A 17,182-nucleotide genomic window follows, 5' to 3' on the forward strand; every position below is an offset into this window, starting at 1 on the left:
GTGCTCTTCGCTGATGAGCTGTTGTATCAACCTGTCCGCCCGTCAATTCACTTTTATGCTCGCCGCTGGCCACGAATACTGAATAGTTTGGAATGCATTTCTTCCATCTTTCATTTGTTTCTAACCACTGGGAATATACACTTTTTCGTTGAACAAATAGCCACAAATATCTCCACTTTTATATCAACGATGTAGGCACACCTGTTTCTGATTTTCGACTCAAACCTTTAGCACATTACAGTTTGCTCTATCCACGAATGAAAAATCGCCACAGCACTGAGCGGTTTGGTTAAGATTCGTCAGTTGATTTCGTGTCTTTTATCACATAGCTTTTTGGAGCTGTGGTTCGCACAGGAATCGATTGACATTTTTTATCCAAAAAAACGGCTACGATGACGACGACTACCGACCTACAATCTAGTTCCACCAATAACACTTGGTTAGTGGAGGGATGGTGCATCCAAGGTGGCGCTGGCTTAGCAGGCTGTGTCATGCAGAATAGTTTGACATTTTTTTTGGAAAAAAGAACTAAACGTCTTTTCCAATCACTAAAATTCTGTGGAACGATGCATGCAATGAAGCATTTCAACATAAAATGTTTGTAGTAGATTTTATGACTCTGTTAGCTCAATTGCTCAGTTGTCCGTAATTTATTGTTCGCATAAAATTGGTTGAATGGAACGTAGCTACAAATTCATATTGATCTACCTTCTTCTCCCTAGGGCCTCTTGGGGGCTGTCAAAACATTTGCTTTCATTTGACAGTTTATGAAATTTTTGTAAACATTACAAAAGGCCGTGCAACCCAGCTGGGCAGCGTTTTTCAAGTCCTTCACAACAATAATCTGTGAAAACTATGAACGCCCTCCGCGGACTGAGCAAATTTGCCCAACAATCGTTACGAAGAAATGTTTGGTAATGTGTGAAATCGTAGCAAATTGGATACTTGAAAACATAATACGGATTACATTTCTGCCCAACAGTACAACATTGGCCTGCCGGTCCACTTACGAAAGCGATGGCAAAACCTCGGTTACCATACTGAACAAGGAGGCGGATGCCGGGCTGATGATCAATTCCTACAGCCAATTCGGATTTCGCCTAAACAACGATATGGTCGTCATAGGTCCAATGGCTATTTTTTCCCGGACCGTGCTCTCCTGGAACGTGGAGAGCCACGAAGATATCAACGATGAGTCGCTTAGTTTGTTCTGTGCCATTGAGCCAAAAATCGACGTTTTAGTCGTAGGAATCGGTGACCATACTATCACGCCATCATTTTCGAAAAAGATTATCGATTTTATGAAAAGGTACCGCATTAATGTGGAGGTTCTCGGCACGGAGCAAGCTTGTTCGACTTTCAATTTTTTGAACGCTGAGAATCGGGTCGTCGCTGCCGCATTGATACCCCCAATCACGATGCGAGTGAATGAGGATGACCTTATGCAGAAACAGATAGCAATAAGCAGAACGTTTGAAGTTTCCGATAAATAAATCGACTAACATGTAATGTAGCACAGGATAAGGTACTGTACATAATAAATTTGAACTTTGTTAAAGTGTATGCCGTTTCGTTGGGATCTTTTTTATGTTGCTTTCAGGTAAAATCATTATGAGCTGTTACGTAAAAAATACTTCGGAAGAGTAAATGAAAACAGCTTTGATGTAAGAGTCCTTATCCATGATAAATGTATTTTTGTATTTATTTGTTTTACACATTTTTATGGTATCTTCTTACATAGAGTAAAAAGACGTTTTGAATCACATTTATAGCTTTTTGCGTTTCGGTGTTTTTATGTTTTGTTTTCTTCCTTACGTTTACAGCATCAGCTCGCACCCCAAAACGGTGGATCTGAATCGAATTTTGGACCGTACCGTGTACTAGTCGAGTGGTTCGAACGTCCATGGTCGTCCTTTTCTACTCCTCGTGTTAACATTACCGTATTCAAAGTTTTTTTTCCTGTTTGCAATAGAAACATTTTTACATATTTTTACGTACAGTTTTTGGTAGCATACATATTTTTTTTCGTCGTTTGATGTCATTTTGTGTACCATATCACCTATAGCTTAATATTTTTATAGTTTTTATGTAAGTTTGTCGTGTTTTATGCTTAAGGCTATCCGATAAATTGGAATTAGTAAACCTCTAGATTCGCTCACACTTTCACATAGTCCGGGCCCGTGTTGGTATTCTCATTTTTCAAGCCGGACATTCAAAACTTGCATTCAATACAAGCAACCAAACTTCACGAATTTCAGAAGGCATAACGAAACCTGTTCAAATGATTTTAATCTTACTAGTTAGATTTTTTGTTTCGTTTTTTTGTGTGTTTGAAAATAAGTTGAACAATAAATGTTAATATAAAACAACTTAAAAAATATAAGAGTTCCTTTTCCACAGTTTCCTTCACTCTAGGCTCTCGCGAAACAATACATAAAACCACAACGAAAGGAGGAGCCTTTGACTTGTAAAAGATAAAGCGACTTTGATGCGGTCGCTGTGAATGAATTGAAATGAATCACTTATTCTTATTATGCCCATATTTTTCGGCGGTACTCGATAGATTTTGCGTGCACCGCAGCAGAAACTGAGGATACTGTAAAAAAAAAAAATGACGTTGGTGTGTTTGTCGCTCTTTCGAGCCGGGTGGTAGTGAAGATGTTTCATAAAAATGATGTGTCTGGGACGCAGTAAACTTATAGGGAGATAGTTTGCCGGTGTTCCACTGCTTTTGTGTGGCATCGCAAACTCCCACCCCGGGGAAATACCGGCAACAGTTCTCTAACGATACACATTGCGCGGTTCTCCACCGCCACCGCTTCGAGTGCTGCTTGCCGGTGGTCATGCGGTGATACGAATGTTGGCCTGTCCTTGCTTCGGCTCCTGGAACAGCATGTTGCGGTTACCGCCGGCGCTCACAGCGCTGGTACTGCTGCTGCTGCTGCTGGTAGTTGTGTTCCAATCGGCCACATGATACGGAGCTGGTGGATGATACAGCGTCAATGAAGCGATGTAGTTGTTCGGCATTACCTCGAAAATAATGTCCTGGTAACCGTAACTGAAGGTCGAACCAAACACGTTTGCCGTGTTAGTCGACCCAACGCGATGCAAAACGACGGGGCGTTCGGCGGGGGTTAAGCGGGACGCAATAGTATCCCACTTGGAATACGCATTTATCGTTACAGGTGCATCCAATGGTGTGTCCTCGGTGACTCTGAATAACATTTGGTAAATTAGTAAATTTATTAATCTACAATTTTGAATATTTGCTTGGTACTATTTGATTTCCTTACTTATCCGCCGCAAGCTCCAGTTGAAATTCGCACCGATGGTACATGTTGAAGTTGTAGTGACCGGGGTAGTTGGTGTGCAATATGATTTTTTTCGTTTTGTGCGTTCGCGCATCGAACAGGACATCGATTCCGAGCGTGAAGTAGTTGAAAAAGAAATCACTGCGTTTTGACTGAACTCGTCGATGGGCACTAGGTGAATGTATTTTCATTTTATCTTCACTTTTGAAAAATACTCTGAAAAGCAAAAAAGTATAATATGATGAATTTGCCTCCCGTTGTGTGTTTTTGAACGATCAACAACCAACCGTACCTTGAGGGAGCACCCAGATTGCTGGCGACGTCCTGGCAGCTATCTCCGAAGAGAATTTCGCGCGTTAGGCACTGCTTTCGTGGTTCAAGCGAACGGATCGAACCCTCGGTGTACAACTGTAACCGGAGCCCTCGTGTTCCGTGCGCATTGCGCAGAACGGTGGTCGCCTCTAGATAGAGCTGCTGATGGTAGCAGGAGAGGGGTAAAGCCGGTGGGCGGCTGTCGATGACGCTTACACCGGAATAGATGGCCATTTTGGAGACGATCGGCGATGCGCCGCTGGGGAAATGAAGCGAGCCAAGCCCGTGGGCGTATCCCGGCTGGAGCTTACTGTCGACCGGAAAGTAGAAGCTCAAACCGCGGAAATGCAGTGCAAATAGCTGCTTCGCGGCATCATAAACACCTGGATGGGTGGCACCGAACGAATGCTCGATCTCCTCTATCGAGGGCACCACCTCGGGCGAGTTGAAGGGCAGAGAGCAGTACTTTAGCTTGACCAGCTTCATGTTGAAAACCTCGATCGTTTTCAGCCGCTGCTGGATCGGGTCGAAGATAAGACGAATGCCGTCCTGTGGCAGATTGATAATTATATCTACACTCAATGGGTTCTGCGATGAGCAAAAAAGACCACTTTGAATTAAACTATTTTCCTACACATGTAATGAAAAGAGCAGAGAATTCTTACCGCATCGGAATAAAGCACCTGTACACCCTTTATTATTCCTACTTGAGATTGTATAATGGCAACCGCTTGAGAAAAATGCATTCCTACAGTAGAAAAAAAAATATTAGCTTTCAAAAAATTAAACGTATAAGGGTTGTGTTTAGTTTTATTTATGATTAGAATTGCAAATTTGATTAATTAAACTTCTATCAAGTAAGCAAAATATATTGAATTTAAACCAAGTTGCTCGAAAGTAATACAGGACGAACGCAACAAAAACATTACACCGTTTCCCCATCGCCCCAGACCCAGCATTTGATTTGCTTGAGCATCGGAAATTCAAGAAAAAAAACAAGATGTTTATTTTCTTTGCAAGCATCACGCAATCTCAACAAACTGTCAGCTGATTCGCATCATAGTGTTTGTGTTTGGTATACATTGTCCATATAAACCGCAGTGTATGGATTCTGGTAGTAGTTGAACGTTTTCAATGCTGCTGTACGACCACTACACAACCGAACATATGTGCAATGTTTGATGCGTAGTGCATATTGTGTGGAGAAGCTTTTCTTGTCATAGCTCAAAAAAGCAAGCGTACTAGGTACGCAAGTAACTGAAGGCTCACAACAAAAAAAAACAATTTTCGATGCGCAAAGGAATATGGACGACCGCAATACGAATGTGAATGATACTTTCACGAAACGAAGTAGATCCATTTTTTGTATTGACTACCGTTGATACCTTGAGGAGTATTTCTGTACAATTCCTTCTCTTTCCAAGGTCATGCTTCTTGGGCGGATCGCAAGTTTGTAAATTTGCGTTATTGGTGTCAACAACAAAAGCTGTATACATTTTTTTTCTTTATCATATTTTGTACACCACCTTGCGTTATCTGGTATGACCTACGCAGCTGAAAAACATATGACTCATCTCTTAGTGAGACGACAAACAAAACAGAAACATTTTTGCTACAATCGGAGATTGGATACACACAAAAGATTTGCTGTTTGTTCTCGGGCGACAAAATTTAATGGCTGTATGCTTACCGAGAATAAACTCCCAATTCTCGGTGGTAGAACCGAGCGAACGCTCTGGGGTTACTTCGAGATCGAGCATTGTACTGTCGAAAAATACAATTTACGGTTCAAAGTTGATGGACACTCAATTATGTTCACACTGGCACGGTAGAAACACTGGAAAACTGAGTTTTTCACACTTCGTAACTCTTTTACGCAGTTTTCTTTGTTTTTAATGCTACTCTGCTCTGGCACGGGCTTACTTCATACTGTTGCTGTACTGTTTGTGCAACTGTTTCTGTATCTCTCTGGCCTAGGGAACTAGTGTTGGCAGAATCGGGATTCGGAAGATTCGAATCGAATGCGCTGTCAACTTGGGCTGACAGAAGTAAACAGCAGATCATTGTCCCAAGGAGCGCCAAATTGACGTTTCGACCCGAACCCATGAAAGTTCCATACAAAAAAACCCCTCCACGACGGGAGAGCTACCCCGCAACCACTCCGCCACCATTTGACATACCCCTCACTTCCTAATGACAATCCAAATGCTGTCTGCTCTATCGTTCCGTCCTTTTCTCTCGCGTTATTTTGCCAACAGCATAGACTTGTGTGTGTGTGAGTAACAGCCCGTTGAGGAATTCTTTACATTTTAAAATAACCGCTCGTCCAGTATGTTGTAAGAACTTGGTGTCTATTTTGTACAAGAAATCCCTTGAAAATGTGCTTAAAACTGAATTAAAACATTTGCGAAAGAATGCTGTTTTCTATCGTCGATCCGACAATGTCCAAAAAATGTTCAAAACGCAGCAATCTACAGCAAATATTGAAACTGTAGCTGACAATATACCCGTGGAAGCAGAAATTCTAGTTGAAGATCGAGATGGAGCTTATGTGGATGAAATGGGGTTTCAACGCTATTTATTAATGGAATGTGGAGTAAACATCAACGGGAATCTAAGGGCTATTATTGCAGACGCTCCAGCAAGAGCATTCATAACAGGTTGACTACAAAACTTATCAGCAGACAATTTCACATGTATTTAATTGTTCTTTCATTTAATTTTCACAGGTGTAGTAGGACATGTTGATTATAGCAGTTGCCAGAAATGTACTGTCGTAGGTCACTTCGGCAGCGTTGCTCGCACCATTGTATTTTCTGGGACACAACAAACTGATGGAGGATTCAGGCAAGGCGCCTGTCCAGGACACCAAAGAACGATTACACCTCTTTAAGATTTATTTTTTTTACATAGTCTAGGATGTCGTGGTAGCGGATCGTTTGCATCTTATCGATCTTAGCATCATGAAGCGACTGCTGGTGGGCTGGCGAAACGAAACACTGGGAAAGAGAAAATGGGACCAAAGTCAATGTAAAGTAATACCGCAAGCCTTGCAGACGACAAAACTCATGCAACTAATGAAAGAAGAGTTGTTCTCTGATTCACTTGCCAGAAATCGATGGCTTAGATGCTGGTATGATATTAATGGTTGTGAAGGTTGTGTTTGAAAGCTCCTTCTAAAAATAAATGATACACAGTATTTGTCTTAAAAATGGCACAAATATAAAGTTATATCTTTGTAACATGGTTTCAATAATTACCGTGATTTGTCAATGCTAGTGGAATTTGAAAAGGTACACAGTGACGATGGAATGTCCTGAGCCGGTTTTCAGTTGTTTCGGTGGGTTTCACATTGATTGTCCCAGTGGATGTCGTAGCATGAATACTTCCACACTTAACACTTTATTGGCGTGTGCTTTCTGACCAAAACATGCTGCAGTCACCGTCAATTGAGTGTTAAAATCTAAAAAAAACTGCACAATAGAAAAATCAAACACATTATTAGACTGCACAAACTTCTTCGAATTTTTCAACTCCAACCTCTAGTTTCATGATTTTATACTACGCACCTAATTTTGCGCGAGTGCAATTTTGAGAAAATGTATCCATCGTTACGTAAAATAAAACAGACAATCAACAAGACACTTTCCAACATCGCCGATAGATCAACCGGTCTGCGCATCGTATGGTATGTATAACGATAAGTGTTCAATCCTCACTAACCAAACAATAAAAATTTCTCTTCAACAGCTACCACCAATGTAATCACTACCACTGTGTTAACCACGATCGCGACAGTAAAAAAACGAAAGAATATCGAATCAAGTGTGCATTACAGGTAGAGACTAGGAGAGGGAAGAGGAAAGATAGCGGAATGAGGAGGGAAAACAGACCTAGAGAGGATATTATTTTTGAACCTAGATTGATAATTTTTTTTGAACCCACTATTTTGAATTTGGACCCACCATCAAATTTGAATCTGACAGCCCGTCAACATCGCTGTCAAATCGGGTCGAAATTTACTGCGCATCGTGCCCTGGACCGACCCGTTTTCGACGCGAAAACGGGTCGGACCAGGCGCCGGAAATATTTCAAAAATCCCCTTGGGTGTGTCTGGCAACACTGTTTCAATACACTGTTATTTAAAAGGGTATGTTTTGGTTTTTTCAATTTACTCGGAACTAGCAATATTCAGTGAGTAGCATTTTATTTGCTGAATAACCTGAACATTGATTGGTCAATTGTTGATAAATATTTTTTTATTGTTATCCATTATGAATAATAATAAATCCAAACGATTTCGTTGCTCACATAACGAGTGTAAATTTGGCTCGAATGTAGGAGAGGATTAAAATCTTACTTAAGCATAAACATATAAAAAAAGATATTTTAAAGTTTTTTAATGAAATTCATCTTCTGTAGTTCGCTCTAATCGCTCTTATCGTTAACCACTAATTTTGCAAAATATTCTTTTTCGTTCCGATACTACCGTCGCTACGCATCCACTGGGTGCGGATTACATCCCTAGTATCTTCATCTGTCACTTGTGGTGTGACAACAGAATAGTGGTGGGGAAATCATATCCCTACTAGGCACTCGAAGCTCCACTTGTCTGAATCATTGTCTCTCCATGCGATAAACGTAATGGTAGAACATCTGATGTATTTCTTTGTTAAAAATGTGTTCATGTTTGTTTTTAGTTCTAAGTTAAATCGCGAAAAAAACTAAATTGTTGTCTTATCTCGGCTGACAGAAACTTAAATTGTTGCTGGTACTATGTAGTTCCAGCAAGAGTCCAAGCAATCTGCCATGGAAAAACTTGCTGTAACTATATGACAGCTGCAAAAAATTTGAATTTTTGTCAACCGGGATCCATTCTATCCAGCGTTTGATTCGAGTAAACTGAAATCAACTTCTTTGTCACTACATCGACTCACTACCTGAACCGAGTCACATCATATTCAAACAAATTCGGATAAAGTCCGTATCAAATCAAGTAAGAATCGAATCAAATCGAGTCCCAAACAAATTAAATCTGATTCAAATCCCAAGCGAATCAAATCTGATCCGAATCCGTCAAATGGGATCCAACCTTTTAGAATCCGTCAAGTCTGCCAACACTAGTGAAGAAGGCGAAAAATCGAACTTCGTCATAATTTATCAATTTTGCACGGTCAGCTCGCGGACTGCGGACAACAATTCTTTTCTCGTGCATTCCCAATGTTTTCTTTATGAATCGTCGTTTATCGTGCGCGTGTTTTTTTAGAGAATTCACTTGAAAATTTGTTCTTTTGTGTACACAAGTGTTACCATTGATACAACTGGCTATGCTTTGGCAAATAGGGCCCCGGTCAACCTAAAAAGCGTGCCTTGTTTGCGCAACAATGCTGTAGTGTTTCTCGCTGGATGAAGTATGACGAGCGAAGAATTGCCAGTGGCTTGTGCATGGCTGCTGTAAAATAGTCGCTGGCAGTTCATTAATTCACTAGGACCAAATCACTGTCCAGCAAAACATCACCCAGGTTGCCACAGACCTAAACGTCACATTCCGCATCGACAAGCAAAGAAAAAAAAAACCCAGATTTGTTGCCTTTCTGTCTGCCAGTCCCTGTTTGTGTATTGTTGTTTCCCGATAGTCCAATAGATTTGCTAGCATCGATGTAAGGACATAAGTGCACTTCCTTTCAAAACGATACGGATGTTTATCGTGCCATCGTAAATACCTGGTACACGTGATTTCACAAGCAAGTAACCTGCTCGCTACCTGATAAGGGGACACTACGTTTCGTGCAGGTCACCCGTAGTAATGGAAGTGGATTTAATCGTTACTTTGTCATTAATGTAAAACATTCGGGGTAAGGCCATCGTTCCAGTGCCTCAGCCAGTGCATTAGCCTAACTACCTGCGTTCTATTGGTGCTTGTGTTCGCGGGATTTGTGTTATGTTATGTTTCGTAAGCCCTACACAGGATCATACACTGTTTCGAGTGTCCGTATGGAGCAGGCGGTGGTAGGACGACCACAAGCCACCGCGTTACATAAGCAACTCGTTGGACCGAATCGAAGCCCCGAAGAGCGACCGCGAGCAGCAGCAGCTGCACCCTCCTGAAAGATACCAGCAGTCAGTGCATGCCACCACAGAGAGTTGACGATAGCAATCCGTCGTAAAAGCATCTGTTGGCAGTGAGGGTAGATTGTGAATGCAAGTGTTGGATGCGAGCATAGCCAACGGACGTCGGCCCTCCTACCACGGTACAGCGCGATTGCAAGGGCCGACCGCCGTGGTGGCCCAGAAACTGCAGCAATGAAGTGCACTCACCTGCACAACGTCGTACAGCTATCGTTGGTGGAGTTGTGCAAGCTCAAGAAGGTATGCTGTTTTTGCCATCATTTGTACCCAAAAGAAAGGTGGGGAAGATTTTTTTCTACTGTTGCAGTTGCCTTGATCGACGACGTTAACGTAGTAAACAAAGGTTTGATGTCATTTCTGAAAAGAGGTTTTATACACGGGTTCCGTCCGGTAGTAGCCCTCAAGGTAGTGCCCCTTTTTGCCCTCAACCAGGAAATCGATATTTGCAACGAACATGACGGGAGGTGCTGTGTGTCGAATGGAACGTTCAATAGTCTCCTAAAAACCCGGGGTAACCGCAATCGAACGCAAGCTAAGTTTGAAGATGCGAATCACCCCGCAAAACAAAACAAAAAATGTTAAGCAGCGTTAATGCGACTCACGCGTTTCTCCCTTTCCTGCATCGCTAATTTGACGATTCACCGTTGGCCACATACTGTTAGTTTTTTTTTAACCAAACCTCTGACATCGGGACTCCTTAGAGGTTAAGATTGCAGAACAGGAAATTTCTTTACTTCGTCGTAGGGTTCTTTCACTATTTTCGGGATAGTAATTATGATAATTTCTTGTTCCTTGTTTTAGGATGAATCGTGCTCGGACTGTGAGACGAATGGTCCAAACCTGTGGATATGTCTGCAAAAAAACTGCCTGCACATTGGGTGCTCCGAGCAGTACAAGGACCACAGCACCATCCACTTTCAATCGAACCGGGCTCACTGCATTCACATGAATCTTTCTTCCCAGCGCGTTTGGTGCTATCTCTGTGAATCGGAATTATTTCTCACCAAGCAATCGCATCACCAGCAGCAGGCGCAGCAGCAGCAACATCACCATCATTACCACCAGCACCATCGGCGCACGTCGGTGGTAAGCAATGACTCGAGTGACACCAGCCGCTACTCGTCGGTCAACAACGACAAGCTGGTTGTGCACGCCGATAAGCTCATGTCCGGGGCGGCGGCTGCTGCAGCAGCGGCCGGTTACGCTGCCTCCACCGGCGACTCCTGTGATAGCAGTGGTGATGAGGACGACTTTGAGCGGCACGGCAAGTGGAATGGGCTGGTGGGGCTGCAGAACCTCGCTAATACGTGCTACATGAACGCAGCGCTGCAGGCACTCAGCAACAGCCCACCGCTAACGGGTTTCTTTCTCGACTGTGGTGCCATACTGGAGACGGATCTGCTCGGTGGTACGAATCCAGCCATCACCAAACCCGGGCTCTCCAAACACTACCATAAGCTGATCCGCGAAATGTGGTGCAAGAATCGACGGTACGTTGTACCGAGCGGAATCCTGTGTGGCATTCGCATCGTGCATCCGATGTTCCGCGGCTATCAGCAGCACGACACGCAAGAGTTCCTGCGCTGCTTCATGGACCAGCTGCACGAGGAGCTGAAAGAAGTGATCGCACCACCGCCACCGGACGTATTAACCCCCGGGGTAGGACACGATGACGAACTGGAGCCTCAATCCGACGATCGGCCTTCACCGTGCCCATCGCCTTCGCCGTCACAGTCGGAGGGAGAGTATGAAACGTGTGACAGTGGTGTTTCCGAGCGATCAAGTCTCTCAGACGATCCACTGTCTCCAACGATTTCTGCAGCCAGTAAGCGTTTCCGTCAGCTAACCCCTCGTTCGTCTAGTTCACCGGGAAATACGGTAAACCAAAGGATGGTTGGGTCGGGATCGCGACAGCTCCGCAGCGAATCCTCCGGTATCAGACAGCAATCACCCGTCGGAAGCAATCGTTCGAATGCAAGCAGCGTTTCATCTACGATCGCTGCCGGAAGCTCTAATATACCCAACTCTGGATCACCTGGTGGAGGCGGCGGTGGCGGTGGCGGTGAAGGAGGAAGCAGCGAAACGTCGGAATCGAAAGAAAAACTCCCGCAGCGTTCGATCATCAGTGATATTTTCGATGGAAAGCTGTTGTCCTCCGTACAGTGTCTCACGTGTGATCGAGTATCGACGCGGGAGGAAACATTCCAGGACCTTTCACTGCCCATCCCAGGCAAGGACCACCTGGCGGTGCTACACCAAACACACACGGGCATGGGTAACGGATCAGCTTCAGGATCGAATGTATCGTCCGCGGGTAGCAGCATTTCGGGCGGAGGTGGAGGAGCTGGTAGCAACCTCGGCGGTGGGCCGAACAGTGCGAACAATGGCGGAAGCGGCGGAAATAGCAGTAACGGTGGCATCAACTGCTCGGACGCCGTCTATCCGATGGTCAATGGTGATAGCTGGTTGTGGTGGTTTTGGAATTCACCCTTCTGGAGCTGGGTACGGTCGTGGTTCTGGGGACCGGCCGTAACGCTGCACGACTGCATGGCCGCGTTTTTTAGCGCCGACGAGCTGAAGGGCGACAACATGTATAGCTGCGAGCGGTGCAACAAGCTGCGTAACGGTGTTAAGTATTCGCGCGTGCTCGCCCTGCCGGAGATGCTGTGTGTACATCTTAAGCGGTTCCGGCACGATCTGTCCTACAGCTCGAAGATTTCCAGTCCAGTGCATTTTCCACTGTACGGGCTTGATATGCGACCGTACTTGCACAAAGACTGCAAGTCCGAGGTGACATCGTACGATCTTTGCGCGGTAATCTGTCACCACGGGACGGTCGGTGGAGGCCACTACACGAGCTTTGCGAAACATGATCCGACGGGCAAGTGGTTCGAGTTCGACGATCAACTTGTAACGCAGGTTACGCCCGAGTACGTTCAAAGCTGTGAGGCGTACGTGTTGTTCTATCGGAAGAACAACGCCAAGATGGCGACGGTGCGGGCGCAAGCAAGCAACCTACTGACGATGCAGGAACACGCTTCGGACATACGCTTCTACGTGTCTCGAAACTGGTTACATCGGTAAGTTCAACTGCGCCAAAAACCCATGGATGAATTGAATGCTAACCGTCTATTCCGTTTTTTCCTTGGATTCATTTTACAGCTTCAACACCTTTGCTGAGCCGGGTCCGATCGATAACTGGACGCTACTTTGCCCGCACGGTGCATTCCCGCCTAACAAGGCGTCGCATTTTTCCAAACTGGTTGTGCCATTCCCTCAGGCGCTGTGGGATTTTCTCTACAAAAAGTTTGGCGGAGGCCCTGTGTGCAACCACATTTTTCCGTGCCACATCTGCAAGAAGGCGGCCGAAACGCTGTCCCGGCGGCAGCGATACGAGCTGGAAACTTTCACTGCTTACAACGATGAGTTTCAGGTAAGTATACGATAAACCAAGGAAGCAGGCACGTAGGAGGTGTTGAATGTAACGTTTGCTTTTACACTTGTGCTTCTCCTGCAGTTCAACGATACCCCGACCACGATCTACGCGATTTCAATGGCCTGGTTCCGGCAGTGGCAACTCTTTGCCCGTGGACTTACAACCGAAGACCCTGGGCCGATCAACAATAAGACGATAGTCGTGCAGGGAGACACAAGTGTTCCGCTGCGTAACGTTCGGTCATTCTCCGACTACGCGCAGATCAACGCCAGTCTGTGGCACTTTTTCCACGGCATCTACGGCGGTGGCCCAGAGATTGTACTTCAGGGCAATCCGGTTCCACCGCCGACCTCCGTCGCAGGCCATGTGGACGAATATATCCGATTGCATCAGCATCAGCACCAACAGCAGATCAAGCAACTCAAACAGGTAAACAACAAACGTAGATGTCATGTCTAGGGCCTCGAAAATGGTTTGCCTACGCCGCAAGAGAAGTTCTTCAGTGGGTGAGGTTTTGCGCCAATCTAAAACATTGAGTATTAATTATACCGGTTGTATTACAGGATCGTGCCTCCGAGTCGATGGAAGTCCCAGAAGAAGGCCTGACGCAAAATGTGGTCCGCACCCCTACGTCTGTGAATCAAGTGGATCGCGATTCGGCCATAGAAGTTACCATAACTGAACCTATACCGACCCCACAGCAACCACTTGCTCCAACAATTGTCACGCGGCCCCATAAGAGTGTTTCCTTTGAGGATACGGATGCTTACTGTGATGACGACGAAGATGATGACGATGGTGGAGATGAAAACGCTGGCAACAATGGTGATAATGATGATGATGGTGATGATGGCGGCAACGCTAGTAGCGGTAATGATGAACCAAATTCTTCGAGCAAGCTAGCCGGACCAAAGCGAAAATCATCACACTCCCGGAAGATGAGCTCCGGAAGCTCATCACGTCGGGATGAAAGCAAAATAATCACTTCGGCGACGGGTGCGTTGAAACGCCGGCAACAGCAACAGCAACGTTCACTTACGAACGGCGATACTGGGTCGAACATGGCTTCTGCGGTACAGGGAGTGGAACATTTGGAAATTGGCACTAAAAAGGACCGCAAGCACAAGGGTGGTATGATGAAGGCGAATGGATTCTTCGGACCGGAAGGTAAGGATGTTGATCGTTACGAGAGCGTCATAGAAAACGAAGGAGCCACGAAAAAGCTCCCAAGAGTGGCTAAAAGAGTTACTAGTCGCCAAAGAGATTTCAATCCCGTATAATCGAATCTCATTTAGGAATGCAAACAGGAAATCGAATTCCATAAGAGTAATTAAACGGACCCTCCCCTGTACGAGAGGACTGACTATCCACGTACAACAGGGAAACAAGTCTCGTAAGCCCTTAACGGGCAGGCATGACCAAGTGGTCGTTACGCCAAGAAAAAGAAGAAGAAGAGTAATTAAAAATAATTGATCTTAGACTATTATATAACGTTTTAAATCACAAGAGAGTAACTAAAATATTCAAATTGTCCTGACGATTGTTCAGTCTGAATCAAAAAAAGCTGTTATTCACTACCATCAACAAGAAACATTCATGCTTCAGTATTAACGTTATTCCGATATCGAAAACAAAACAATATATTATAAAAGGGGAAAATAACTACACTAATGGTAAAACGAACTTTCGGAAGTATACGCGGTTACAAAACAGCTTGGTTTTTACCTACTATAGTTCTAATATTTTTTGTATGCACTCGTATGACCAGATGTGAGCAAGTTAATTAATGTTTCAATTCTATTATATACCATTCCGACAGGAAAATATCAAAGCGCCTCGATCGATTTTTCAAACGGACCAGACAACGGGCACCTTCCTCGAACCGAATCCTTCTCACACTACTCAGCATCGTCCGCTTCGAGTGCGATAAACGGACGCTCCTCTACAGCTGGTAGCATGGCTAACTCGGCGTCTACGCCTTCATTCGGTACGGATGCAGAAAATGCTGAATGGTTATTAGGATTAGTGACCTTGAGTGCTGGTCCGAGGCGCAAACATTTCGGCAATCACAAGCCGGTAGGTCACGACAAAGACGATAATGACAGCAAAGCAACAACGACGGGTGGCACCACCAGTAGTGGAGGATCCAGCTCAATTGGCTCTGACTGGTTGTCCGGATTAGTGACCAATGACAGCAAAGCAACAACGACGGGTGGCACCACCACCAGTGGAGGATCCAGCTCAATCGACCCGTCATCCAGTGCCAAAGCGAACCAGCAGCATTCCGGTCGTAAAGGAGCTCACCATCATCACCACCACAATCATCACAGCCGCCATGGGACGATCAACGCTTCGGAACCGTCACCAGTGCTTGACAAGAATGGCGCTCGAGAAGGAAGTGGTGAAACGATGTCATTCGGTCGGCGTAAACTGAAGATAAAATATATGAAGAAGTTGGCTCGGGCTGGTTCCGGTTCGCGATCGTCTCGCAATGGCTTGACGGACAGTGACGGTCTGGTCGGTGGCACGAGTGAAAGTGGGTCCGTGGTTCCACTGGCCATCAATGGCGTGAGCGAGACGCACCAAAGCAATAGCGAGGGTGTCAAATGAGATCGGTTGCGCCGTTTCCGCTTTCCTTCGTTTCGATAAACGGTTAGAAAGCGATACGGGAGCATCTGGGCAGAGACATAACAGTTGTGTAGTTGCGTTTATGTTTACAATGTTTTTTTTCTGTTGGTAGTTGTCGGCAATTTCTAATGAGTTGATTTTTCTCAGTTTAAAAAGAATAATTTTCCACTACCAGTTTTTCAGTGCTCGTTAAAATTAGCTTAGTTTTGTCTTGTTTTAATGCTTGAACATTGAATGTTTTTGATAGTGTGTACCAGTACGTGGCGCAGGGTATAAAAAAGTCGATTAACAGTAGAATATGGACAGAAAAATGAAAAGAAAGCACATAATGTAGAGAGCAGAATGTGATTACGACGATCGAGGACAGAGTCTTGATATTTATGATTTCTGGGTATCGGTTGTTTATCGTATTTCTTTGTGTGGATTTGCCAGCTAATAATAGAAAACATAGATTTTTTAAAATGCATATTCACCATTGAATACGAACTCAACGGAACGGCCGTTTTGCCTGCACGTAATCTGTAAATTATTTTGATTAAATTGTAGAATTTATCTATGGTGTTTTGTTCATGGCAATGGTCGAATATTTAGTGTTAAAGTTATGTTTGTAAAAGAAAACTTAGTAAAAGTAAAAACGTGAGCGTTGAAGAAAATGACAACAAGCAATCGATATGGAATGTTTGACGCCAAAAACGCGAAACAGAGTTTTGCGAAGAATCAGCACGTTGTAAAATTAGACAACATAAACCAAATCGTTTTCCTGTGGACGATACTGGAATTAAAAACAAAATAGGATCCATTACTATCCATAGTAAAACAAATATATTCTTTGGAGGACCCTGATATTACAGGCAATGTGTTCTAAGATAACCTTGGCATCTCTAAAACGCGTAATTTGCTTGAACTGAACGCAACCAATTTACAGCCGGGGTCAATTTTTTGCTTCTTTCTCCATTATGCGGTATGGAATGACAACACATTTAGATGGTGATTTCGTGCTTGTGATGCTTTTTTTCGTCTCTTCGGCGAGGGTCATTGATCGGGAAACGGGACAGAAACTGTACTTGATTGGATCGTAGATAGCATTTCGTGAAGGTGTTAGCCGCACACGCTCGGTTGAGGGTAGTTTAGGAATCGTCAAGCACACCCCGGTCGACGGTTTGGGTTGTGGTGCATTTGGTATGACCCCAATCGTTGCGAGGCATCAGTGTGAAATTCCGGGCAAAAATCATGGGACGGGGGCAATTATTTTATAGAATAAAAGATACTGTTATTTCTGGCGGTGAGCTGAGTTTTTATGTTCCAGACGTTTGCAAGTAATAATAAAAGTAAAACACAGCTCTAAACTTCAAGTTTACCAATTCCA

The 17,182-nt window shown here is 44.3% G+C and overlaps 3 protein-coding genes across 3 annotated transcripts; 2 read left to right on the forward strand and 1 right to left on the reverse strand.

Moving 5' to 3' along the window:
• The first annotated feature begins 785 nt into the window (after window positions 1–785).
• On the forward strand, window positions 786–1,563 carry LOC131287920 (NADH dehydrogenase [ubiquinone] 1 alpha subcomplex assembly factor 3). The gene is made up of 2 exons (XM_058317014.1): window positions 786–914; window positions 983–1,563. The coding sequence occupies exons 1-2, from the start codon at window positions 856–858 to the stop codon at window positions 1,491–1,493; spliced, it is 570 nt and encodes a 189-aa protein (XP_058172997.1). The 5' UTR covers window positions 786–855; the 3' UTR covers window positions 1,494–1,563.
• A 994-nt stretch (window positions 1,564–2,557) lies between these two features.
• LOC131287545 (PHAF1 protein CG7083) lies at window positions 2,558–5,526 on the reverse strand. The gene is given in 5 exon segments (XM_058316603.1): window positions 2,558–3,204; window positions 3,278–3,527; window positions 3,604–4,211; window positions 4,289–4,371; window positions 5,314–5,526. Coding segments are annotated over 5 exon segments (1,374 nt in total). The 5' UTR covers window positions 5,384–5,526; the 3' UTR covers window positions 2,558–2,841.
• A 4,041-nt stretch (window positions 5,527–9,567) lies between these two features.
• LOC131284850 (ubiquitin carboxyl-terminal hydrolase 20) lies at window positions 9,568–15,937 on the forward strand. Its single transcript, XM_058313709.1, is given in 5 exon segments — window positions 9,568–9,992; window positions 10,554–12,832; window positions 12,915–13,617; window positions 13,752–14,355; window positions 15,008–15,937. Coding segments are annotated over 5 exon segments (4,443 nt in total). The 5' UTR covers window positions 9,568–9,926; the 3' UTR covers window positions 15,799–15,937.
• The last annotated feature ends 1,245 nt before the right edge of the window (window positions 15,938–17,182 follow it).

The sequence above is a fragment of the Anopheles ziemanni genome, chromosome 3 (assembly GCF_943734765.1).
Source record: "Anopheles ziemanni chromosome 3, idAnoZiCoDA_A2_x.2, whole genome shotgun sequence".
In the NCBI taxonomy this organism is placed as follows: domain Eukaryota; kingdom Metazoa; phylum Arthropoda; class Insecta; order Diptera; family Culicidae; genus Anopheles; species Anopheles ziemanni.

Bases quoted from the DNA above. Each gene is read 5' to 3' on its own strand.
- LOC131287920 (XM_058317014.1), top strand. From the start codon at position 856: ATGAACGCCCTCCGCGGACTGAGCAAATTTGCCCAACAATCGTTACGA. The intron at 915-982 runs GTAATGTGTGAA...TCTGCCCAACAG, and splicing joins TCGTTACGAAGAAATGTTTG to TACAACATTGGCCTGCCGGT.